General features: G+C 43.7%; 1 protein-coding gene across 6 annotated transcripts in view; it reads left to right on the plus strand.

Annotated features, from left to right (window-relative positions):
- Positions 1 to 27,428, plus strand: part of ninl (ninein-like) — a 93,859-nt gene that overhangs the window by 54,261 nt on the left and 12,170 nt on the right. For 4 of the 6 annotated variants that reach the window (XM_067989302.1, XM_067989304.1, XM_067989308.1 and 1 more), the window contains 8 exons: positions 5,360 to 5,516; positions 7,118 to 7,186; positions 8,497 to 8,618; positions 13,545 to 14,071; positions 15,307 to 15,948; positions 17,526 to 17,630; positions 17,732 to 17,801; positions 21,025 to 21,309. In XM_067989302.1, the coding sequence (XP_067845403.1) occupies positions 5,360 to 5,516; positions 7,118 to 7,186; positions 8,497 to 8,618; positions 13,545 to 14,071; positions 15,307 to 15,948; positions 17,526 to 17,630; positions 17,732 to 17,801; positions 21,025 to 21,309 (1,977 nt within the window). The remainder of the gene's footprint in view (positions 1 to 5,359; positions 5,517 to 7,117; positions 7,187 to 8,496; positions 8,619 to 13,544; positions 14,072 to 15,306; positions 15,949 to 17,525; positions 17,631 to 17,731; positions 17,802 to 21,024; positions 21,310 to 27,428) is intronic. The other 2 variants (XM_067989306.1, XM_067989307.1) reach the window with 2 other exon arrangements.

The raw sequence follows: 27,428 nt of genomic DNA on the forward strand, positions 1-27,428 counted from the left end.
AATTCCACTTTCTTTTTAATTAACTGGCAGTTTTGAGTATAACACACTGGATTGTGTATCCAGGAACATAGGAACAGGAGTAGGCCATTCAGCCCCTTGAACCTGTTCTGTCATTGAATTAGATCATGGCTGATCTGTATCTTAACTCCATTTACCTTCCTTGGATCCATACCTTAATACCCTTGCCTAATAAAAAATATATCCATCTCAGTTTTGAAATTTTCAATTAACTTAGCCTCAACAGCTTTTTGGGGACAGTATTCCAGATTTCCGCTACCCTTTGTGTGAAGAAGTGCTTTCTGACATCATCTCAGAACGGCCTAGCTCTAATTTTAAGATTATGCCCCCTTGTTCTGGACTCCCTCACCAGATGAAATAGTTTCTCTGTATCTACCCTATCAAATCCATTAATCATCTTAAACACCACTAGACATCTGGTGGACCAGTCTAATTTTATAGTAATAAGTATGTGAAGATAGGAGATGAGTGGTGAGAATGTGGAACTCGCTACCACATGGAGTTGTTGAGGTGAATAGCATAGATGCATTTAAGAGGAAGCGAGATAAATACCGGAGGGAGAAAGAAATAGAAGGATATGTTGATAGTATGTGATGAAGTAAAGTGAGAGGAGGCTCATTTGGGGCATAAACACCGGCATAGACCAGTTGGGTTGAATGGCCGGTTTCTATGCTGTAAAATTTGATGTAATGTGATTGGATTGGTAAATATTGCATAACCGAAAAGCAATTCTTGCTCATTTCTGGAGCACTTTGAGTTGGGCATTTGAAAGATATTAATCTAAATATACGTATGTATGATGCAAGTCTTAATGGTAATTTGAAAATTCTACTTGTCATTACAGATATCTGTCTGTCCCGTTTGCCTTTTTTTTCTCTTTTCAGAATCTGTGCTTTTTAACCTCTGTTTTCCAACCCTGTAATAAGGGTACTGGCCAAATACCTCGCAACACAGCATTAGAAAATGAATGCCGGTGCTCACTGCTGCTAGAGTGTTGATTGGAATCAAAAACGTTCAAGTCTGTCAGTGGCAATGGTGACCTCCTATTTGGGGGAGGTGAAGCTGCTCAAGGAGAGTTCTGGTTCATCATTTTGACAATTTTGTTATTGATGAAGCCTATCTAGAAAGTGGCCGTTCCTAGTGTTTGATTTGTCAAGACATTTTATTTTTTTTAAAAAAGCTTTAGAAAACCATTCAACCTATGTTGGATTTTTTTTTTCCTTTTTTTTTGTAACCAAAAATAATTCTGCTTAAAGCTCTGGGAACACAGTGGGTAGATCCTGCAGTCAAGGGAACTTGAAGGTGTTACTGATCTCGTCAAGTGACGATACTGTTGTCAATGGAAAAAAGTTCCTTATTGTTGACATTCACTCTTAAATCTCTCTTATTTCCTGTCTGACCAGGGAAAGGATTAATTTGTACTTTGTACTAACTCCACAACAAAAATGATGTCTTTGTAAAAGTAGGCAAAACCTGTACTTACTTTGTGCACTGTCTCTCTTTATTCTAATGCCTTCCTTTTGGAATTACTAGAGGGTGAAGGTGAGCATTCATCAAATCAATTTAAAAAAAAAGTGATTCCAGTTTTATCTGCATTTTTAAAAGTGCAAATCTATTTTAACTCTCAAAGTATGGTCTTGAACTTATTTTATTTGTTGATTCTAGTCTTCCCATTTCTAGCACCCCTCGCAAAAATCAGGTGATGAGGCAAACCCATGCCAATTTGAGGTGAGCATCTTCACTCTACCTCACTCTTGCCTTGAACCTGAACACCGGGTAAACTCTCAAACCTCCTTCATCTTCAACTTGACGCATCAACAATATGCTTCAGTTGACCTTCATCCCTTTTAAATTTCATGATCATGAGCTTTAGCATACATTCATTTCCTGCATCAAAGGAGCCATCTTTCTTATTCTTGCCAACATATACTTCAAAAACAAGGGATGGGTCAGTTGATCGTGGTAACTTTCAGTTGTCGCGAAGAGGACAGAGAGAGAGGATAGAATATCCAGTTTCTTGTAACTTTATTAAGACTGGTCCTAGTGTTAGCTGTAGATCTACAAAGTACTAATTTAAGAATCCTCTCTGGTTTTGTATCAACGCTTGAAACAGTCTCAGATTTTAATGTTTAATTAGTCAGAATTGGCATTGATGGACCTTGAGTCTGTCCAATTAACTGTTGAGCGGTGTGTTTGTCCACACTTCCTGTTCCTTCACTTTTTTTCACCCCTGACTCTACTTGCAGACTGGATGATGGAGCTCGGAACATTTTATAGCACTAGTCTGAATTTGAGCACTGATTACTGTTCAGTCAAGAAAAATAACCATTACTATGTTCTTGAAAATGCTGATGCATCTCCTCCCCCATTCCCCAGCCCTCCATCAGACCCTTCCTGTGCCCTCAACCCTTACTGACTCAACTCCTCATCACACAATTACTCCTTGATCCAATACTCACTGACAGCATCCATACCTCACTCTCTTTAAGATTGGCCTCATCTTTTAAAAAAAATTAAAAACGTTATCCCTCTAACCTCTCTAACTGCTCTCCTATTTCCAACATCTCCTTGTCTAAAGTTCTGCAATGTGTAGTTGCCACCCAGTCTGTGCCCACATCTCCCAACTTAAGAGTACTGTGCACAGTTGTGATATCCCCATTACATTGGAGAAAGTGCAAAAAAAATTTACAAGGATGATACCAGAAATGAGAGTGTGCAATTTTCAGGAAAGACTGAACAGACTTGGGGCTCTTTTCTCTAGAAAAGAGAAGATTGAGAGGTCTCCTGATGGAGGTCTTTAACATTATGATGGGATTTGATAGGGTAGATGTAGAGAAGATATTTGTACTTGTGGGGAGTCCAAAACTAGAGGCCATAAATATTAGATTTATTATTGACTATCTTATAAGAAATTCAGGAGAAACTTCTTTACCCAGAGAGAGGTGAGAATGTGAAACTAGCTACCACATGGAGTGGTTGAGGCGATTAACATAGATGCATTTAAGGGGAAGCGAGATAAATACATGAGGGAGAAAGGAATAGAAGGCTATGTTGATGGGGTTAGATGAAGTAGGGTGGGAGGAGACTTGTGTGGATCATAAGCACTGGCACAAACCAGTTAGGCTGAATGCTGTATATTCTGTGTAATTCTATGTAATTATCTGGTCATTATTACATTGCTGTTTGTGGGATCTTGCTATGCGTTAATTGGCTTCTACATTTCCTACTTTACAACAGTAACTACACTTCAAAATTACTTCATTGGCTATAAAGCGCTTTGAGACGTCCTGCGGTCGTGAAAGGCACTATTCATATGCGAGTTCTTTCTTTGTGCAGTGAGACAAATGCAGTCTCCTCCAGAGGGCGCAATGCATCCAGGTTGCGCTGCCCAGCACTGAGCTCTGGCAGCTCCTTCACCTGCGTGACCTTCGGGCTGAGGAGATAGCAAGGGGGTGGGAATAGATGGCTTGATATATTATGTGGTTCCCAAGTAAATCTAAAATCAGAGGGACTTTCAATATAACTGCATTGTAAGTAAATTCTTGCTACAGAAATACCAAAGGCAGGAGTTTTAGCTTCGAATAATTAGAAATTGCAGTCTGACATTAATACGTGCAAACTGAAGCCATACTCATCATAAGAAATTGCCATAATTTTCATAAGAATGCTCTGGGGAGAGGCTTAATGTTCCAGATACAATCTACTGGTAGTTCAGTCAATTTGTTTTTGTGCTTTTAAAAAAAATTATTCAATAATTTGAATTAGGTAATGTTAATAACACAACAACAGGAATTTGGTGCTTGAAAAATTGAATTAACAGATAATTTGAATTGGGTGACTAGTGTCCTACAGTTTTCAATCGGGACAGTAAAAGAGTGTGAATTGAGTTTATGGTTTTAAGTGTAGTCTCTCTCGGAAGGGGAAACTCAGGCAAGGTTCCTGCTCCTGATTCCTTGCTGGTGATCCCTGCTGGAAAATGGGTCTTTGTGGAAGTTCAGTGAGGACTTGGGTGTGACACAAACTGCCTGCACTCACCAATGCTAAGCAGCCAGTTCACACTCACTCACTCACTTTCGAGGAAACTCTTACCTGGGTTGAGGTAGCAGAGGGCTATCCATTGCTTGTGAGTTTGTGCCTCATTGGGAGTCATGCGTTTAGGAGCGGAGGGAAAGAATACTGGGAGGGAGGGGGTTGAAGAAGGGGGCAGTGATAGCTTAAATGTAAGTATTAAGGTCTGGAGTTTTTTCCTTGGGTGCACTGCGGAAATTGCACCCGAATCTGTGCCCATTTTGCCAATGTCAAGTTATGCCCAAGTGTCCTCCCAATCTCAATAGAATACACCAGAACTTAAAATGGGCGTAAATCAGTGTAAACAATCGGGGCCCAGGGAAACATCAAACCCATACTAGAATATTTCTTTGAGTCTTAAAATTAAAAGTTTCAACTCATTTCACCATCATTCGTGCACATCAGGTACAGCATATTTAAGAACCTGCAATCGGGGAAGCTTTCCAGATTTTAATGTAACTCATACTTTGCCCTAAAAATCCATTCAAAGAAACAGAAAATACAGAGTGGGTCTCAGAGCATAAATTTTTTTAAGTATTCAAGTTGCAATTAAAAGACCAGAAAAATTACTTTGTTTCCTGCTGCGCCTGAAAATTTGGTCGCAATGTTGAGCAACCCCTCCCCCGAACAAGCGCAATTGGAGGATACTCTCGTTTGAGAGTCGAGGGGACGGGGGGCGCGGTGCGGCCGGTTTTGTGGGCGGAGATTAGTTCAGACAGAAAGTTTGATGGACGGCCGCAAAAGATGAAGGAGTCTTGGGGTGTATTGTAGTTAGGTGTGTATCTCAATTATGCCCAAAATTCCGCCATCTTTTAAGCCACATGATTGGTTTGTGCCCAGATTACTGGTGTGTCTGGTCGTAAATGCAGAGGAAGCTCCCAGCCCAGCTGCTTTCGCGTGTACTCGCAGCAAGAAACCGCATTTGCTTCTTAGCGACCACTTTTTTTCCCCGGAGTAAATATTGACACCATTGTGTTGGCCAGTGAGTTGGAGGTGGGGGTGGAACTTGAGTCATCAAACTCGTGACCGAAACTACAGCAAAGAGTCTCCCGAGTACAGCAGGATTGTTTCTCCAGCAAAACGCAGTAAGTGGAGGATAGTCACATAATACAATTTATGTGCGTAAGATCAACCCCGTTTACTTACAGCAGTGTGGTCTCCGGGTGCGATTGATGGGGGAATTACCCAATCATGTCTCTTCTGGCTGGGACTTGTGACACAATATGCAGTCATTTTGTTTTATTATTTAAGGTTGTTGTGTTAATTTCCACAGGAGTTGCGTGACCGGAATGACGAGCTGCAGTCTGAAATGGAGGTGCTCCGCTCACAACTGCATGACAGGAAGCACCGCCGTGTGGGTAATAAGAAGGAGAATAATTCCATTTATATAGGATCTGATGGCAGGGTCATCAGGTGCGAGTCTGATCCTGGTAAGTGATGGCAGGTCTAACATTACCCCCCACCCCCACAATATTTCCTAAGGTTATCCGACAGGGGAATCATGTGCGAAACGCAAAATCTTTTATGGGTCATTGTTCAGGTTGAAAATGGATTTGGGAGATGTGTAGTCCAGGGTAGTTGCTGTATTATCTATGTTGCTCAAGGGATAATTATTGGAAAGGAAAGGATGTAAAGGAAGAATTTGCATTTATATAGCACTTTTCACAACCTCAGGGTGTCCCAAAGCGCTTTATAGCCAATGAAGTACTTTTGAAGTGCAGCCACTGTTTAAATGTGGGGAAACGGGACAGTCAATTTGTGCACAGCAAGGTCCCACAAACGGCAATGAGGTAACGATGAGGTATCTGTTTTTGGTGGTGTTGGTTGAAGGATAAATATTGGCCAGAACGCCGGAGGGAACTCACTTGCAGTTCTTCAAAATAGTGCCGTGGGATCTTTTACGTCGACCTGAGAGGGCAGATGGGGCCTCGATTTAACGTCTCATCCGAAAGACTCCGACAGTGCAGCACTCCCTCAGTACTGTATTGGAGTGTCAGCCTAGATTTTTGTGTTCAAGTCACTAGGGTGGGACTTGAACCTACGGCCTTCTGACTCAGAGGGGAGTGTGCTACCACTGACCCACAGCTGACACAATATAGAGGAATTTTAAAATATTTTCCAGTGTGGGGTGTTGTTTTATTTTTTTGCTGGGAGATGAATTCTTTTCAAAAGCAACTTGCAAGCAGCCAGTCATCATGCGTGAGCCCGGGCAGTGAGTGTGGGCAGGCTATTTAACTGTAGGAGGGAGGCATTGCAGCTCCACTGTTATCCACCCACACTCACTTTGCAGCCTGGGCCGAAGAGATCAGAAACCTGGAGTGGAGTTTTTTTTTCCTTCTCTGGCCTGCGAATCGCCAGGACATCATCGTTCTCCCTCACTGTCCAACCTCCTTGTGTTTGTGACATTCGATTTGCCACTGAATGGAGTTTTTCAAACAGTGTCAGCCTTGGCTCAGTGGATAGCACTCTCGCCTCTGAGTCAGAAGGTTGTGGGTCCAAGTCCCACTCTAGAGACTTGAGCACAGAATCTTGGCGGACACTCCAGCGCAGTAATGAGGGAGCGCTGCAGTGTCGGAGGTGCCGTCTTTAAGATGAGATGTTAAACCGAAGCCCGTAACATTCTAGACGTAAACGATCCCACGGCGCTATTTTGAAGAAGACCAAGGGAGTTCTCCCTGATGTCCTGGCCAATATTTACCTCTCAACCAACATCGCTAAAACAGATTATCTGGTCATTGTCTCATTGCTGATAGTGGGACTTTGCTGTGCGCAAATTATCTGCAGCGTATCCTACATTACAAAGGCGACTACATTTCAAAAAAGTACTTCATTGGCTGTAAAGTGCTTTGGGACGCCCTGTGGTTGTGCAAAGCGCTGTATAAATGCAAGTCTTTTTTTTTCTTTTTTAATGACTTAAAATCCTGTGCTGTGGGTATGGTCCCAATATCTGGCTGCATCAATGTTATCGACTCCCAACTCATGCCTATTACTAGTTACATGGTTTTCCTATTCTGTTTTTGTTCCCTCAAAGATGGAGAAATGGTAAAGAGTGAACTGCAATTGAAAGTAAAGAGGAAGTTGTCTATCCTAATGCGTAATGGTAAGGATAACTGATACCCTACTACAGCCTATGGTAAATAAAATATAAGAATACCAAACTTAGTTTACTCTTTATAGAATCTTATAGCACAGAAGGAAGCGATTTGGCCCATCGTGCCTGTGCCGGCTGTTTGAAAGAACTATCCAATTAGTCCCACTCTCCCACTCTTTCCCCATAGCCCTCAAATTTTTTTATTTTTCAAATATACATCTAATTCCCTTTTGAAAGTTACTATTGAATCTGCTTTCACTACCCTTTCAGGCAGTGCATTCCAGATCTTAACACATGGCTGTGTAAAAACAAATTCTCCTCATTTCCCCCCTGGTTCTTTTGCCAATTATCTTAAACCTGTGTCCTCTGGTCACCGACCCTCCCGCCAGTGGAAACAGTTTCTCCTTATTTATTCTATCAAAACCATTCAGATTTTGAACACCCTATTAACTCTCCCCTTAACCTATGCTGCTCTTGAGAACAATCCCAGCCTCTCTAGTCTCTAAACACAAGTCCCTCACCCCTGGTATCATTCTAGTAAATCCCCTCTTATTGTGAATTACTTTTCTTCTTATGCTTGCATCCGATGAATTAGCGACAGTATTTTTTAAGAAGCCACAAAGTATATTTAACAGCAGAGTTACATACAATAGAATGGCATAGAATTTACAGCACAAAAACAGACTATTTGGCCCAACTGGTCTGTATCGGCTTTTATGTTCCACACGAGCCTCCTCCCACCCTACTTCATTTAACCCTATCAGCATAACTTCTATTCCTTTCTCCCTCGTGTGTATCTAGCTTTCCATTAAATGCACCTATGCTATTCGCCTCAACCACTCCATGTGGTAGAAAGTTCCACATTCTAACCACTTTCTGGGTAAAGAAGTTTCTCCTAAATTCCATTTATTAGTAAATATCTCATATTTATGACCTCTAGTTTTGGACTCCCCCACAAGTGGAAACATCTTCTCCATGTCTACCCTACCAAACCCCCTTCATAATTTTAAAGACCTCTATTAGGTCACCCCTCAGCCTTCTCTTTTCTAGAGAAAAGAGCCCCAGCACATTCAATCTTTCCTGATAGCTATAACCTCTCAGTTCTGGTATCATTCTTGTAAATCTTTTTTGCACCTTCCTCAGTGCCTTTATATCATTTTTGTAATATGGAGACCAGAACTGTGCACAGTAAATGTGATCTAACCAAGATTCTACATAAGTTGAACATAACTTCTCTACTTTTCAATTCTATTCCTCTAGAAATGAACCCCGGTGCTTTGTTTGCAGAATTTTGAGCTTTATTATTATTTTTTGAACAGATAAGATTTTCCCAGAAGGTGAATGTGCCAACGTGAGCATAGAAGCAGAGATGGCAATGGAACAACTGAAAGGGCAGCACCTACAGGAAGTGCAAGACCTTAAGATACAATTGGAAACAAAGGCAAGAATTTTCTGTGCCTTTTTACACCTTTTTATTTCTCCCTCTTCCCAGTAGGGTTATCGTGCATTATCTTTAGCACAGAGGGCAGCATCATGACCTGCCCTTAAGCAGCTGCTGGTACAGACCTAGTTCATGAACAAAATGAGAATGAGTTTACCATGTGTCGTTGTTTGCAGGTTCTGGTTTCAACAACAACAACTTGCATTTATATAGCGCTTTTAACGTAGTAGAAATGTCCCAAGGCGCAACACAGGAGCATTATCAGACAAAATTTGACACCGAGGCACATAAGGAGATATTAGGACAGGTAACCAAAAGCTCAGTCAAAGAGGTAGGTTTTAAGGAGCGTCTTTAAGGAAGAGAAGTAGAGAAGTAGAGAGGTAGAGAGGCGAGAGGTTTAGGAAGGAAAGTTCAGAACTTGGGGCCTAGGCAGCTCAAGGCGCGGCCGCCAAGGAAATCGGGGATGTGCAAGAGGCCCGAATTGAAAGAACGCAGAGTTCTCGCAGGGTTGTAGGAGGATGTTATAGAGATGGGGAGGGGCGAAGCCATGGAGGGATTTGAACACCAGGATGAGAATTTTAAATTTGAGGTATCAGGGTTTCATTATGTTAGGGCTATGATGTTAGCTGGCTGATTGCAGATCCACTGGAACAGCTTGGGGACAGCTCCTCCTCGCCCATCTTTTGCTCTTCCCATGTAGGGAAACGCCTGACCTTCATTCACTGTCTCACCATGTTGCCATAGATGTCCTTGGGAAATCAGGCTGGGGCTCTCAAGAAAAGAGAAGGCTGAGGGGTGACCTAATAGAGGTCTTCAAAATTATGAAGGGGTTCGATAGGATAAACGTAGAGAAGCTGTGGGTTAAATTGGATAACCCCCGAAACCAGGCGTGGGAGTTGCGATGCACGATTAACCCCTGCCCAGTTGTTGAGATGCAGGCAGAACATAACATTTGTGCTGCCTTGTCATTTACCCGGTATCTGCGAGCAGCCAGGCCTAGCTGCGCTGTTGAGTGGCTGCTCACTAGCAGGGAGACCCCGATATTGCGTGAGTGGCTAGCATCTCTTAAAGGCAGCCTGCACCTGTTATTTGCAAAATATAAGATACGGGTCCACATGGAGTCTGACTGGAGATCAGACATCGCACACATAAAACACAGATGCAGGTCCCATCCCTATGTTTACAAACTGTTGAGTTATGTTAAAACACTGAATAAAGGTTGCACACTACTAAATCCCACATCCTCCAATCTGCACAGCAAAGCTCACCAATCTGCCAATCTGAGTTCGTATCAGGCTTGCGAGAGAGCGTCCACCAATGTTCTCTGCTGATGCACTAGAGGCCTTGGTGCAAGAGGTGGACAGAAGGAGGGGCATCCAAAACTGCAGGGGTGCAAGAGGCCCTCCTTCAGACATATGCTGAAGAGTCAGTGGGTGGCAGTAGGGGATGAAGTCAATGCCAGGCGCATTGCACCGCGAACATGGATGCAGTGCAGGAAGAAGTTCAATGCTTTGACACGAGTGGTCAAGGTGAGCGAGGTCAACTGTCAAGTGGCATCTCCTACCAACTGCACCACTAGCCGTATCCACTGCTGCACGCACCACACCCCCCATCACCCACATACCAACAAGCTCTTTCAATCGGTACTCAACTCTTCCAATCAGATGCTTCCTTTCACTCTCACACATTACTACTGTTGCAACCCACAACTCACAGGTTACACAGACTGGCAGCTATTCAACCACAACAGGCACAACACCCAGACATCCTGCAGGACGATGACCGACACACGTCCTGCTTTCTTGCAGGAGAAGGTGGCGCATAACAGGAGGCAGCAATGGCAGTGGCTCCATGAAACATGAACCTGCTGTCCTCTCCCAGGAGAACAGCATTCCTGTCCCACCCCTGCCCCCCTCTGTCAGTGTCCTTGTTGTTGCCAGTCAGTTAGCCAGCCCACTCCTTGTAGAGAATTGAAACTTTATTATCGGAACATAAGAACAGGAGTAGGCCATTTAGCCCCTTGAGCTTGTTCCACCATTCAATGAGATCATGGTTGATCTGTGACCTAACGCCATGTACCTGCCTTAGCCCGATATCCCTTAATAACTTTGGTTAACAAAAACCTATGAATCTCCGTTTTAAAATGAACAATTGAGCTAGCATCAACTGCTGTTTCCAGAAGAGCGTTCCAAACTTCTACCACCCTTTGCGTATGGAAGCATTTCCTAACTTCACTCCTGCAAGTCATGGCTCTAATTTTTAGGCTATGCGCCCTAGTCCTAGTATTCATGTATAGGAAATCTCCAAAAACAGGTACAAATGCATCAGCAGCCAGAAGCAATAATCCAGCAACTAACCTGTAACTCCTGCACGATCCCTTCAAATAGCGCTGATCGGGGGTCCTCCCATGCTGTTTATGACCTGTTCACCTGTGCCCGGTTAAGACATGCGTTGGCTGGAGCATTGAGTTCCAAAATTGCTTCTGTCCCCTCAAATCAGCGTTGCACACTGATCTCGTGCATATTCTTCCTACTTTACCTGCTGCCGGCGCTCGCTATCTGCACATGCGTGAAAGCCTTTACCAATAAGGCATCTGGCGCACGTCACACTAGAAATGTGCGTGCGCATACCGGATGCCATTTTGGGTCCTTAGGAGGCTGCGTAGCGCCTACAAAACAGGCGCTACACGGCCCAATCGATAGCCCGATGTTTCCACTTGTGGGGGAGACCAAAACTAGGGGCCAGAAATATAAGATTGTCAATAATAAATCCAATAACGAATGCAAGAGAAACATCTTTACCCAGAGAGTGCTTGGAATGTGGAACTTGCTACCACATGGGGTAGTTGAGGCGAATAGCATAGATGCATTTAAGGGGAAGCTAGATAAGTACATGAGGGAGAAAGGAATAGAAGGATATGTTGATAGGGTTAGATGAGGTAGGGTGGGAAGAGGCTCATATGCAGCATAAACACTAGCACAGACCAGTTGGTCCAAATGGCCTGTTCCTGTGCTGTAAATTCTATGTAAAAATCAGCATGTAGAGGATAGTGAGCACAAAGCCATGAATTACTAATCCATGGTACAACACACTTGAAATTTTCTGTCACTGGGTATTTTTCTCTCTACAAGTCGCTTTATGTTGTTTCACACATTGCTGGTCACATGTTCAGCAAATACCTGCATCCTGTGACCCTTCACCTCCTTGACGCTTATTCAATAATTTCATAGAAGGTCATTCGGCCCATCATGCCTGTGACTTAAAGCTTGAAGCGGCTGTCAATGTATATATTATGTGCCAAAGTTGAACGTATTCTAGTGGCCAGCAATGTACACTTTTGCGCCCAGTTTCTAGTTGCTCTGAGAATGTTGAGGGTGTTGTGTGCTTCTACACTGAAGACATGCTCATTGGTTCCAGGGTAATTGGCCGTTAATGAGCTAGCGCAGCAAACTGAAATCTCCACTCAGTGCATGTGCAACATGCTCCTACTGACCATGTGAGATGGGCGTTACTGCTGACATGGGTTCTGGTCTGAAGTCTTTAATTCAGGAAGAGACTGTATGCACAATGTTTTTGCTTACAGAAAGTTTGCCACAATGAGGGTTTGCTTTTGTTGCTTTAAGTGTCGGCCTTGGCTCAGTTGGTAGTACTCTTGCCTTGGAGACAGAAGGTTGGGGCTTCAAACCTCACTCCAGAGACTTGAGCACATGATCTAGTGTGCGACTTTAGTGCAGTGCTGAGGGAGTGCTGCACTGTTGGAGATGCCGTCTTTTGGACAAGACTTTAATCCAAGGCCCCGTCTGCCCGTACAGGTGAAAGTAAAAGATCCCATGGAAATATTCGAAGACGAGCAGTGGAATTCTTCCCGGTGTCTAGCCAATATTTATATCTCAACCAAGACAAATAAAGCAGATTATCTCGTCATTTTCATGTTGCTGTTTGTGGGACCTTGCTGTGTGCCAATCGTCTGCCGTGTCTCCTACATTACAACAATGACTGCACTTCAAAAGTACTTAATTGGCTGTAAAGCGCTTTGGGAAGTCCTGAGGTCAAGAAAGGCCCTGTATAAATGCAAGTTCTTTCTTTCTACACTAAGCGCTTCTGGACAGGGTGCCCTTCACTTCCATAGAGAACTGCCCTTCTGATCCTTGTGACCTAGATGTGTGACCCAAGCACATGACCATCGAAGTAACTGGTGAGCTGTAGGCACCTGCAATTTCCAGCAATATTGCAGAATAAATCTCCATGTCCATTTCCCGCTGTACAAATCCAGGTGTTTAAATGCTTCCTCAATTCAGTCATCAGGTGCTCATCCTTGTTAATACATCTGCTACAGCGCACAATTTACTCCTGCTACTGAAACCAGCAATATCAAGAAAGAAAAAAAGGAAAGTCTTGCATTTATATAATGCCTCTCACAACCATAGAACATCCCAAAGTGCTTTACAACTCATGAAGCACATTTTGAAGTGTAGTCAATGTTGTAATGTAGGAAACACGGCAGCCAATTTGTGCACAGCAAGATTCCCACAAACAGCAATGTGATAACCAAACAATCTGTTTTTTAGTGATGTTGGTTGAGGGATAAATATTGGCCAGGACACCGAAGAGAACTCCTGCTCTTCTTCGAAAAGTGCCAGGGGATCTTATATGTCCACCTGAAAGAGTAGACAGGGACTCAGATTTAACACACAATTTACTCCCACTACTGAAACCAGCAATATCGAGGGTTAATGGGACGGCCCCCATAAAAACTTTTTTGTAACTCAGAGTTAGCGGACAAACTGCAATTTCTAGGCATTGGTTACTTATTTAATTTAATTCCGCCAGGGTGTTTTGCAAACTGCACTTGTGCGCAGTACTTTGAAGTGCAACACCCTTTACCACTGAAATACAAAGTGGGATAACGTTGCTGTTATTTTGCAGGTAAATTATTACGAGAGAGAAATTGAACTGATGAAGAGGAGCTTTGAGAAAGAGAGGAAGTATGTAGAACAAAACTTTAAGATTGAGATCAGCGAACTGGAGGATCAGCGGACGGACAAGGAGCAGGAGGTGGAGAGACTTCAAAGTGTAGTAAACGAGCTCCGTGTTCAACAGCAAGGAACAGAAGCAAGGCAGGATGAGGTGATCACCGATCTACTAAGGAAACACGAAATGGCCAAGGCAAACCTGCAAGATGAGCTGATGAAAGAGCAGGCGGAGAGTTTGAAATCCAAAATGGAGGAGCTCAAGAAGGAAGGAGAGCTGTCCAAAAGATTTGAGGCGCGGGCTGAAACAAATTTGACATTACAAAGGCAGGAACTGGAAAAGAGGTTTGAGCGGGAGAGAACAGACCAGCAGCAGGCCTTTGCCAAGGAGAGATCTGAGTTGGGGCAGCGATTATTGAAGGAGAAGCTCCAACTGGAGAAGGAGCTAAAGCTCCAACATCAGAAGGAGCTGCAGCAACTGAGGTAGGTCATGCTGAACAGTGTCGCTTACAATGGTCACAGGAGCATCATTGGGTGGAAATGGAAGCAGGGGTTTAAGATGTATATCTGTGTAGGTATTCGGTGTGGCTCAGTTGGTAGCATTCTTGCATCTGAGTCAGCATCTTCCAAACCTGCGACCTCCACCACCTAGAAGGATAAGGGCAACAGGGGCAAAGGAATAACAAGTTCCCCTCCCAAGTTACACATCACCCTGACTTTGACATATCGCCTTTCCTTCATTGTCACTGAATCAAAATCCTGGAACTCCCTACCTTCACCGTATGGACTGCAGCGGTTCAAGAAGAAGGCTCACCACCACCTTCTCAAGGGGCAATTAGGGATGGGCAATAAATGCTAGCCTTGCTAGTGACGCCCACATCCAGAGAATGAATGAAAAAAAATTATACGCATATATCGCTGCTTGCTACAGATCTACCAGTCAGACATTTTTTTTGTAGTTTTGTAATTGTGGTTGTGAATCTGCTTTATGCTGATTCTATTGTGCAAGCCAAGTCACCTCCGGTGTCAGCTGTGGTTCAGTTGGTAGCACTCTTGCCTCTGAGTCAGAAGGTTGTGGGTTTAAGACCCACTCAAGGGACTTGAGCACAAAATCTAGGCTGACACTCCAATGCAGTACTGAGGGAGTGCTGCACTGTCGGAGGTGCTGTCTTTCAGATGAGATGCCAAACCGAGGCCCCGTCTGCCCTCGCAGTTGGATGTAAAAGATCCCACGGCACTATTTTGAAGAAGAGCAGGGGAGTTCTCAAATATTGGGCTATATTTATCCCTCAACTAATACCTAAAACACATCATCTGGTCATTATCTCATTGCTGTTTGTGGGACCTTGCTGTGTGCAAATTGGCTGCCATGTCTCCTACATGACAACAGCGACGACACTTCAAAAGTACATAATTGGCTGTAAAGCGCTTTGGGATGTCCTGAGGTCGTGAAAGACGCTATATAAATGTAAGTCTTTTTCCTTTTTATAACCAAGGTGATGTTGGGGTTGGGGGGGTGGTTGGGGAGCTGGTCAGGGCAGTAAGGTGAATCTGAACCTGAATCCTACTGCTGCAAGGCAAATAGGTAGGAGGGCAGATGTTGAGTCACTGCTCTATTTGTAATTGCATTATTCCCAATATGCTTTGTGAGATTATGCAAATATTTATTTTAAGAATTGTTTCAATTAGTTTAATGAAAAGTATTTAAATATCTTTAGGAAGGCAACACAAGATGAATTTAACCTGAGGTTATCACTTTTGGAAGTCGAACATGTTGCTTTAACACAGAAGTATCAGTCTGAGAATACAGAGCTGACCCAAAGATACGAGCTGAAAATTGAGGAGCTGTTGAGACAGCAGAGTCGAGAGAGAAGTCAGTGGGAATCCCAAGTTCAGGTGATGTGCAACGAGGCCAAGAAAGAGAAACTAAACCTACAAGAAAAGATGCATGAGGAACAAGCTGAGATCTGCAGCACATTTGCAATAGAGAGGGAAGAAATGGAAACCAAGTACAAAGAGCAGATATGTGGTCTAGGCTGCGAAATTGAAAGTTTAAAGGCACGGATAAAAGAGGTAAGGAGTGTGAATGATGCAGGGGATCTGACCCATCAGAATGAAAAACTCCTCGAGGACAACCCAAGCTTCTGTCGAGGGATCCGTGCCCATTCCTTCACCGCTCCGATGAAGAAGAAAGAAGAGGAGATATTGGACTGGCAACAGCAGAGAGATGAGATGGAAATAAAACTGAGGCAAGTAATGAAGGAGTCTGAAAGAAAGGAGCAGGAGCTTGAAAATGAGATCAGGAAGCTGCAGAGCTTTGTGACTAAGCTGGAGGCAGGGACTGAAGCTGAGAAGTACAGGTTTGTCATAATTATCTTCGAATCGCTAATAATCATCTTACTACTGCTACTAATCACAAGAATTGCATCCTAATTCCTGAATTGACAACTAACCTCCCATTAATTAAAACCAAGCATGCAAAACCTTTTTCTCTTTGTCAACGGTTAAACTGAATTCTTCATCTTTGGGCAATGCAACCGATCAAGAATTAAATCTGCAATATCGCAAGGTTTGTCTTTTCTGTGGCGATTGTTCTTTGCCGTATTTGATTTACAGATTTCCACCTAATCACTTCCTACCTTTGCCAACTGTACTCTGGACCTATTTATCTATGTCCATTGCTCTCACTGTGGACTAGGAGGGGAGGAGGTTAATCATACTGTGATCAGAAACTCTGCCTGTGAAAAGCAAGCCGCTCAGATCCAAGAAGAAAATGCAGCTCGAAGAGAATGTGTTACGGAATTTGAAGAAACCCTTGCTTGGATGCTGTGATGTGCTTCTGCATCAACTGCTCCAGTCCACGAGCATCATCTACTAACCTCTGATTCAGAATTTATTGAAGCTTCGATTATTTTCAGGCCCTTTGCATTGTCCGATCAGCCTGGCTAACCATCTCAGTGGGTTGATATTGATATCAGCAAAGGAGCGCGTTAATGCAGTCGTATGAAAGTCTTCTGTCCGCTATTTTAAAGAAGGCATCGACCTAGTAAAATAAGTGGGTAAACTTAGAATTGTACAGCACAGAAGGAGGCCATTTGACCCATCATGCGCCTGCTGGCTCTTTGAAAGAGCTATCCAATTAGTCCCATTCCCCGGCTCTTTCCCAGTAGCCTTGCAAATGTTTCCTTTTCAAGTATATATCCAATTCCCTTTTGAAAGTTACTGTTGATTCTGCTTCCGCCCTGTGTGTGTAAAAAAAAAAAAAAATTCTTATCTCCCCTCTAGTTCTTTTGCCAGTTATCTTAAATCTGTGTCTTCTGGTTACCGACCCTCCTACCAGCAGAAACAGTCTCTCCCTACCTACTCTTTCAAAACACTTCATAATTTTGAACACCTATTAAATCTCCCTTTAACTTTCTCTGCTGTAAGGAGAACAATCCAAGATTCTCCAGTCTCTCCACATAACTGAAGTCCCTCATCCCTGGTACCATTCAAGTAAATCTCCTCTGCACCCTCTCTAAGACCTTTTTTAAGTCCATCTTTTAAAAATAATGAACAAAGGAACTTCACCCAAACGCGCCAGCGTACTTTGTTGTTATTAACACGCAGCATGATTTCAACCAAATGGTGCTGGAATTATCGTGTTTTAACTTGATTTATGGAACTGCTCTGTTAGTCTTGGTGATGGTGGTAAGCATACTAACAGCATGGAAAATACTCCTGTGTGTCTGATACGATCACTAGATCTTTCACTTATTTGGAATCCTTGCATTCTGTGTTCATGTTGCGATGATCAATGCTGGGGGGCAATTAGAAATGACTGCAACCTAAAGGCAAGCATGTGCTTTAGTTACTCAAAAATCCCTTACTTGAAGCGCTTCCTGAAATTCTGTAGAGAATAGCTGTAGTTATTTGACGAGAATAATATATTCCTCAGATATGAGTCTGAAATGCTTTCTGACGAAAACTCTTCCTTGAAAAGAAAAGTGGCGAGGTTTCATCAGGAGATCCAGAATCTGGAAGGAAAAGTTAATGAACAAAGGTAAGTCAGGCAGTGCATTAAAGGTTTTGTGGAATGCATAGTTTTTTTTAATTGCTTTTTGTGACTCCTTTTTTAAAAATATCCACATTTGCCTTGTACAGAAAACAAGTGGAACAGTTGAAAGATGAAAGAGAATGCAGACAGAGGGAATTCGAGGAACTTCAGAAACGCGTAAGGCTTTGAACTTGGGAGGGTTGGTTAGAAATGCTATTGTGGGCTAGATCTGTCACCAAAGTCTGGCTCCACCAAGGTGATTTGGTGGTGAAGAATGCCTTTTATTGAATGAATATGGCTTGGTTAACCCAGTATCAGAGTTTGTTGCTTTGACGAAATGAGATAACTGGTCTGGGATTCAGAGGTGCATTGAGTTACAGCTCTGCTCTTTTGCCTATTAGGGTGTAGTTTTAAATTCAACCCACGCCGATATTACAGCTGTACAGAGTTCTGGTTATCCATCTGGAATACTGCATTCAGTTCTGGAAGGATATATTGGCCTTGGAGGGGGTTAAAAGGATTAAATTATAAGGACAGGTTGCATAGACTAGGCTTATATTCCCTTGAGTATAGATGATAAATGGGTGATCTTAATAGGTGTTTAAGATGATTAAAGGATTTGATGTGGTACATAGAGAGAAGCTATTTCCTGTGGTGGGAGAGTCCAGAACAAAGGGGCATAACCTTAAAATTGGAGCTGGGTCATTCAGGGGTGATGTCAGAAAGCATTTCTTCACACACACGGTAATGGAAATCTGGAACTCTCTTTCCCCCAAAAAGCTGTTGAGGCTAGATCAATTGAAAATTTCAAGACTGAGATTGATAGATTTTTGTTAGCTAAGGGAATTGAGGGATATGGAACCAAGGCAGGTAAATGGAGTTAAGATACAGATCAACCATGATCTAATGGAATGGCAGAACAGGCTCGAGGGGCTCAATGACCTCCTCCTATTCCTATGTTTCTGTGGCAGTCCAGGAGATCAATGTAGCAGCCAGCCAAACATTAGGAGGACAGTATAAGAACTGCTGCCACTTCTTTAGTGGCAAAAGTTACTGCTCGCTTCATCCATAGTTATCATGTGATCTCTTTTTTTTTGAATGAAGAAGAGCAATGGAAGGAGGATGAGCAGCATTCATAGATACATAACTGGCAGGGCAGCTGTAGGAATAAAGAGGTGGCACTGTTCAGTTTGTGTTGCCTGCAATTCCCAACAGCTATCGCCTGTGTTCCAAAAGACACTGTGCCTTATCTACAGCTGTGGAGTGGAAGGCAATGCTGCTGTCCATTGGCCCATGCCTGTTGGCCATCTTTCCCGCAACTCCATGTTTGAACCTCTCCGATCAGGTTTCAGCCCTAATTAAAGTCAATAGTGACATCCACTGTGACTGTGGCTGTGGTACACTACCCCTCCTCATCTTTATTTCAGTGGTTTTTAAACATGGTTAGCCTTACCATCCTTCAATGCCTCTCCTCTGTCGTCCAACTGAATAGGAATGCCCTTTGTTCCATTATTACCTATCCAGTCGTAGCCAGGGAATCTCTTGCAAGGCCTTCTCTTCCTGTCTATCACCGTTACCTCTGGATTTCCCCGAGGATCTAGCCTTGGCCCCATCCTATTTCACATCTACTTGCTGCCTCTTGGCAACATCGTCCAAAGACATGACGCCAGAATCCACATGTATACTGACGACACCCAGCTCTACCTCTGCCCCACCACCTCTCTTTCGACTGCTTCTGTGTTGTCAGGCTGCTTATCCAACATCCAGTCTTGGATGAACTGCAAAGTCCCTCAATTAAACAGTGGGAAGACCAAAGACATTGTCTTCGGTCCCCGCCACAAAACTCCCTTCCCTCGCTACTGATTCCACCCCCCTCCCTGGCCACTGTTCACAATCTTGGCATCCTAATTGACCCTGAGCTCAGCTTCCAACCCCATATCTTCTCCATCACAAAGACTACCTACTTCCACCTCCACAACATCACCCATCTCAGCCCCTGCCACAGCCCATCTGCTGCTGAAAGCCTCATGTTACTTGCGGACTCGACTATTCCAATGCTCTCCTGGCCGGCCTCCCATCTTCCACCCTAAATATAGTTAAGCTCATCCAAAACTCTGCTGCACATTTCCTAACTCGTTGCAAGTCTTGTTCACCCATCACCCCTGTACTTGCTGACCTACATTGGCTCCCGATCCACCAACACCTTGATTTTAAAATTCTCATCCTCATGTTGAAATCTCTCTAGGGCCTCACCCCTTCCTATCTGAACCCGGCGGTGTCGGCGCCGTGCGTTCCCTGAACCCGGCGGTGTCGGCGCCGTGCGTTCCCTGAACCCGGCGGTGTCGGCGCCGTGCGTTCCCTGAACCCGGCGGTGTCGGCGCCGTGCGTTCCCTGAACCCGGCGGTGTCGGCGCCGTGCGTTCCCTGAACCCGGCGGTGTCGGCGCCGTGCGTTCCCTGAACCCGGCGGTGTCGGCGCCGTGCGTTCCCTGAACCCGGCGGTGTCGGCGCCGTGCGTTCCCTGAACCCGGCGGTGTCGGCGCCGTGCGTTCCCTGAACCCGGCGGTGTCGGCGCCGTGCGTTCCCTGAACCCGGCGGTGTCGGCGCCGTGCGTTCCCTGAACCCGGCGGTGTCGGCGCCGTGCGTTCCCTGAACCCGGCGGTGTCGGCGCCGTGTGTTCCCTGAACCCATAGCCTGCCTGACAATGACTGGATGAAATTACACATTCCAGACAAAGGGTTGGGTGAGTATTGTCCTCCCACTTCCTGTTGGTGACACTAGCGAATTATCTTAGTCCCACCACAGTGGTGGTAATAGATGCGACTTTTATTTTGAGCATACTCACCAGTTCAAATCTCGTTGAGGTGCACTAAATGCAAGAACAAACAGAAAGAAATTACGCCTTGTTAATGTTGAATTACCTTTTGTGTACTAAACCCATTTAATCCTCTTTAAATTGTGTGGGGTTACAGTTTGTACTAAGCACTGACTGCCGATTAGATAGAGCTGCAGGTCAGAGTGGAGCTCGAAACAACTGGGCAAAAGGTCACGACACAGAAGGAACATTATTGTTATAAGTAGCGCACTGTAATAGCGCTACCATGTTATAGCGGCCAGCGTGTATAGCGGGCAAATCGCATTTGCACGAACGTGCCCGCTATAAAGGGTGGGAACTGTACAAATATTCAACAAACTTTACATCAGTTTGGTTTATTTTATCCATTTCTATAGGTCAAATGTTTTTGACTTGTAGCAGTTATATTTATTTAATACCAGTAGGCACGTGCTATTCTATGTCCAAATGTTCATTCTAAAGAGAATAAATCATGTGTGAAAACCTGCTTCCGTAAAATGATACCACCTAGATAAATATTGTCAGTTTTTTGCCTCCATCTTGTCTAGAACAAACAGTACACGACTCAAATTGCCCAGCTCGATAGCAAGAATCTACAGTTGAACGATCAGAACTCCCAATTCAGTGCCAAGGTAGATGCCAATCAGAACAGTATCCAATTGCTCAGTACAAGACTAGTTGAACTTTCCCAGCAGAAGGAAGAGGTGGCCAGGATTACCTGGCAACTACAGGAGACCTCCAGCAGATTGGAGAAGGAGCATTTCCATCAGCAATCTGTATGGGAAAGGGAGAAAGAGCTCATGCAAAAGGAACTGGAGGCAACTAAGGAAAAGGTATAGCACGTTTCTTCGTCATTTCTAATGGTTGTTTTGAGATGGTAAGAAAGAACTTGCATTTATATAGTGCCTTTCATGATCTCAGGACATCCCAAAGCACTTTACAGCCAATTAAATACTTTTGAAATGTAGTCACTGTTGTAACGTAGGGGAAACGTGACTGCCAGTTTGTGCACAGCAAGGTCCCCACAAACAACAACAATGAAATAAATGACCAGATCATATGTTTTTAGTGATGTTGGTTGAGGGATAAATCTTGGCCGGGGCACTGGTTTAACATTTCATCCGAAAGATGGCACCTCCGACAGTGCAGCACTCAGGACTACACAGAAGTGTCAGCATAGATTTTTTTTTTGATTCATTCATGGGATGTGGGCGTCGTTAGTAAAGCCAGCATTTATTGCCCATCCCTGATTGCCCTCGACAAGGTGGCGGTGAGCCGCCGCCGCCTTGAACCGCTGCAATCCGGGTGGTGAAGGTGCTCCCACAGTGTCGCTAGGTAGGGAGTTCCAGGATTTTGACCCAGAGGCGATGAAGGAACGGTGATATATTTCCAAGTCAGGATGGTATATGACTTGGAGGGGAACATGCAGGTGATGGTGTTCCCATGAGCTTGCTGCCCTTGTCCTTCTCGGTGGTAGAGGTCGCAGATTTGGGAGGTGCTGTCGAAGAAGCCTTGGCGAGTTGCTGCAGTGCATCCTGTGGATGGTACACACTGCAGCCACGGTGCTCCGGTGGTGGAGGGAGTGATTGTTTAAGGTGATGGATGGGGTGCCAATCAAGTGGGCTGCTTTGTCCTGAATTGTGTCGAGCTTCTTGAGTGTTGTTGGAGTTGCACTCATCCAGGCAAGTGGAGAGTATTCCATCACACTCCTGACTTGTGCCTTGTAGATGGTGGAAAGGCTTTGGGGAGTCAGGAGGTGAGTCACTTGCTGCAGAATACCCAGCCTCTGACCTGCTCTTGTAGCCACAGTATTTATGTGGCTGGTCCAGTTAAGTTTTTGGTCAGTGGTGACCCCCAGGATGTTAATGGCAGGGGATTCTGCGATGGTAATGCCGTTGAATATCAAGGGGAAGTGGTTAGACTCTCTCTTGTTGGAGATGGTCATTGCTTGGCACTTGTCTGGTGTGAATGTTACTTGCCACTTATGAGCCCAAGCCTGGATGTTGTCCAGGTCTTGCTGCATGCGGGCACGGACTGCTTTTATCTGAGGGGTTGCAAATGGAACTGAACACACTGCAATCATCGGTGAACATCCCCACTTCTGACCTCATGATGGAGGGAAGGTCATTGACGAAGCAGCTAAAGATGGTTGGGCCAAGGACACTGCCCTGAGGAAATCCTGCAGTGATGTCCTGCGGCTGAGATGATTGGCCTCCAACAACCACTACCATCTCCATTTGTGCTAAGTCTGACTCCAGCCGTTGGAGATTTTTCCCCCCTGATTCCCATTGAGTTCAATTTTACTAGGGCTACTTGATGCCACACTCGGTCATATGCTGCCTTGATGTCAAGGGCGGATCATGTGCTCGAGTCTCTGGAGTGAGACTTGAACCCACAATCTTCCTTTCTGCCTAAGAATGATTTGTGGTGTGGACTAATCCACATTTTTGCTGAGTCTTGTATCATGCACCATGAGAAGGTGGATACAAGGCCTGCTCCTAAGCCTCAACCAATGCTGCACTTGATCTGGATACTGCCAGGCATGGATAACATTTTTTTCTTCTCCTTTTGAGAGAAAGTACTAAAGAGGACATAAATAGTTGGCATTCTGATTATCGAAATGCTTCGTAATGTTCCTGCATGAAGCTGTTATTGGATTAGACCTCTCATGAGTTTGGCTATTCATAATTCATCTGGAAAAGAGGATTGCAATTACGTATTGGATAAAATGGCAAAACAGAAAATTTCTGATTAGATTTTCGTACATACATTATTACACCCCATATTCATCTACTCATCTAACGATACTTCATTTCCCTACTTCATCTCACCCTATCAGGATACCCTCTTTTCCTTTCTCCCTCATGTACTTATCTAGCTTCCTCTTAAATGCATCTATGCTATTTGCCTCAACTACTCCTTGTGGTAGCGCGTTCCACATTCTTACCACTCTTTGGGTAAAGAGGTTTCTCCTGAATTCCCTATTGGATTTATTAGTAACTATTTTATATTTATTACCTCTAGTTTTGGACTCCCCCACAAGTGGGAACATTTTCTCTATGTCTAGCCTATCAAACTCTTTCATTATCTTAAAGACCTCTATCAGGTCTAGAGAAGAGCCCCAGGCTGTTCAGCCTTTCCTGATAAGTATATCCCCTCAGTTCTGGTATCACCCTTGTGGATCTCTTTTGCACCCCCTCCAATGCCTCTATAACCTTTATAATATGGAGACCAGAACTGTGCACAATACTCCAAGTGTGCTCTAACAAGGGTTCTATACAAGTTTAATGTAACTTCTTTGCTTTTCAATTCTGTCCCTCTAGAAATGAACCCTAGTGCTTGATTTGCTTTTTTTTTGGCTTTGTTAACCTGCATCCCAACTTTTAGTAATTTGTGTATCTGTACCTCTAGATCCCTTTGCTCCTCTATCCCGTTTAGACACTTATTATCCACGTAGTATATGGCCTCCTTATTCTTCCTACCAAAATGCACCATCTCACACTTATCTATATTGATTCTGATCCTGCTATTACATGAAGATTCACATTTTCTTCAAGTGGTGCTCACGTAAACGTTCTCAGCTGTGGCTTGATGTTCATGCACTTGCCTCTGAATCAGAAGATTGTAGGTTCAAGTCACACTCCAGAGACTTGAACACAAAATCAAGGCTGACACTTCAGTGCAGAACTGAGGGAGTGCTACATTGTTGGAGGTGCCATTTTATGGACGTGACATTAAACCTCTTGGGTGGACGTGAAAGATCCCATGGCATTTTCGAAGAAGACTAGGGGAGTTCTCTCCGGTGTCCTGGCCAATATTTATCCCTCAACGAACATCACTAAAACAGATTATTGAGCAGTTAGATACTGTTCTGTTCTGGTCATTTTCTCATTGCTATTTGGGGGACCTTGCTGTGTGCAAATTGGCTGCTGTGTTTCCCTACATTACAATAGTGATGACACTTCAAAAGTACTTAATTGGCTGTAAAGCGCTTTGGGACGTCCTGAGGTCTTGAAAGACGTGATATAAATGCAATTTCTTTCTTTATGTTACTTAAAGTAGTTCTCCCCTGAATTCTGTTGGAATGTCCTCCGGTTCTTTTTAGCCTTTTCACAATAATTTTATTGTTTATGATTCACCAGACAATAGCTTTTACAATTCCTGGAACTTTTTTTACCTTCAATGGACTTTGGTGGTCTTGAGCATGTTGAAGGTTTTACACCATGCTCTATTTTTCTCTTCCGTGGAAGTCAATGGAAAAGAAACTCTGAGGGAGGGGGGCGTAAAAGGGGCTGCCGATTCGCTATCAGCCCGTTTTGCATTACTGGCAAAGAGCATTCTCCACCCCCCAACACCCTGTGTTTTCAATGCGCATAGAAAAGATAGAATAGGTTTACTAAAAATTACGACTGTGTGTGGACTGTGCTACGTTCTATCAAGGCCAATCTACATGTTGTGAAATAGATAAAACCCAACTTTTTTTTAAGTGATTTCAGAATTTGGCACCCCTTTTTACACTCTTCCATATTCCTTCCAGTTCTTTGATAGCGCTGAACAAGCTTAGATTCTATTGACGGGTACAACAACTTGCATTTATATAGCTCCTTTAAACATAGTAAAACGTCCCAATCACTAAAGGAGATGAGCAATCAGTTAACCTATCACAACGCTTTGCCACAAATTTGGGTCCACTTCCCCTGTTTCCACCCCCGCCCTTTCCCTCTCAGCCACTATGTAGTCTGTTTACATGTAGGTGGTGAAGTGGTTATGTTACTGGACTAGTAATCCAGAGACCTGGACTAATAATCCAGAAGATGTGAGTTCAAATCCCACCATGGCAGTTTGAGAATTTGAATTCAGTTTTTAAATTCTAGAACTAAAAAATTGGTATCAGTATAAGTGACCATGAAATTGTCAGATTGAGGCAAAAACCCAACTGGTTCACTCATGTCCTTTAGGGAAGGAAACCTGCTGTCCTTACCTGGTCTGGGCCTATATGTAACTCCAGTCCCACAACAACATGGTTGACTCTTAACTGCCCACTGAAGTAGTCTAGGAAGCCACTCAGTTGTATTACTACCTTTTCAGGGCAACCAGGGATGGGTAATAAATGCCGGTCTTGCCAGCAATGCCCACATCCCGAGAATAAGTAATAAAATCACATGTCTAGGAAAAGGAGTTGTTATGTAATTGTAGTTACAAATGTGCAGCATTGCTAACTGTTGCCGTTTCATTTTCCTGGTGGGTGACTCTGTTTCAAGAATGTACTTGCAGAAATGCTGATCTGATTCCAGTAAAGTAAACTTTCCCTATCAGAACTTTTTTTTAGCTAACCAGTTATCAGATGTGTACGGAAACCTATCGCCATGTTTGAGTTTCTAGCTCTAGCTGCTGAAAATTCCACACCTACTTGTGTAGTGATTACTCCAGAGGACGAGACTATCCAATCTTTCAGTGTCCTTGAACGGAACTTACTGTTCTTGATTCCCGAGTACAATCCACAGAGGTTTGCTGTGCTCCTGAACTAATTGCTGCTCTAAATATTTAGGCATGTCTTTGTTTTGAAAGTTATTGTATTTTTTGTGGATTAAGAGACCAATTGGGGGTCTGATAGATGCCGTATGATGGTAATGGTTTTTCTTGGGATTTGGGTCTCGCTGGCAAGGCCGACATTTATTGCCCATCATTAGTTGCCTTGAGAAGGTGATGGTGGGTCTTTTTCTTGAATAGTGTTTTTGATACAATCAAGTGGGCCACTTCTGAAGGCAATTAAGAATCAACCACGTTGGTGTGGGACTGGACTCGCATATAGACCAGACTGGGCAAGGACGATGAGTTACCTTCCCTAAAGGACATTAGTGAACCAGGTGGATTTTTATGACAATCTGACAGCTTCATGTTCACTTTTATTTCCACAATTGTTTTAAAGTGAATTTAAATTCCCAGCTGCCCAGGTTGGGATTTGATCTCATGTTCTCTGGATTTAGTCCAGGCCTCTGGATTCCTAGTCCAGTAATATAACCACTATACTACCGTACCCCTTTCGTGTGATTACTCAGTATATTGAATATATATAAGGAAACTGTTATGACTTGTAAGTCTCAGTATCCTATTCTCTTGATCGCAGAGGGATAACCTCGCAGTTTTTTTTCCCGCTGTTTTGTTCCCTGTCTCTTCCCTCCCTTCCTTGCAGATCGTTTGAGACGGGAGTCCAGGGTTAGTTCTGACTGCCAACTCATCTATGGCAGGTGTCAATGACCCAAGGTCAGTTGACCGCAGGTGAGTAAAGGCAGTGTCAATTTTACCTGCCTTCTCCCTCACTCCTCAAAAAAGGTTCACATTGAATACCTCGGCAATAATGTGACCCATAGTTAGTTAGCAACATGTCTATAGAATTACAGAATGCAGGACAAATTGAGGAGATAATTCTATTTATAGGAAACTAATTAGTCTCCACCGTTACATTTTTTTTTAAAAGGTTGGATCATTGTAACAGAATGGACTAATTACACTTAGAGTTGTTTCCTTTGTGTTTTATGCACTTGGATATCTGCATATAGTTTTTAATTGCTTTCATTCTAGAGAGGCTACGTCTTACTGCCATTAATGGTAATTATGGAAGATTGTCTCGCTGCAAATAGTTGGGTTTATCATCAAAAGCTCTAACCGTAAAAACTTCTTCACTATTTTTAGACCCCTTTCCCTTTCCTCGCTTTACCTCCACTGCAGTGATCCTCCTGACTAACATATATAAGGGTGAATTCAGTAATATCGTGGCTCCAGCAGGGAGCTTTGCTAGATGGGTGTGCAAGTTGGAGTTGGGGCTTTCATATTGTAGCCCTGATTCTGTGGCCCAAGCTCTAGCGAGGCTGTGCTCGGTGAGAGAATCCACACCATATTTGCCCTGCAGACAATACTCTTTTTTTCAAACTGAACAGTTGGTCATTTTCAC

Source organism: Heptranchias perlo, chromosome 8 (assembly GCF_035084215.1).
Source record: "Heptranchias perlo isolate sHepPer1 chromosome 8, sHepPer1.hap1, whole genome shotgun sequence".
Taxonomy (NCBI): Eukaryota; Metazoa; Chordata; class Chondrichthyes; order Hexanchiformes; family Hexanchidae; genus Heptranchias; species Heptranchias perlo.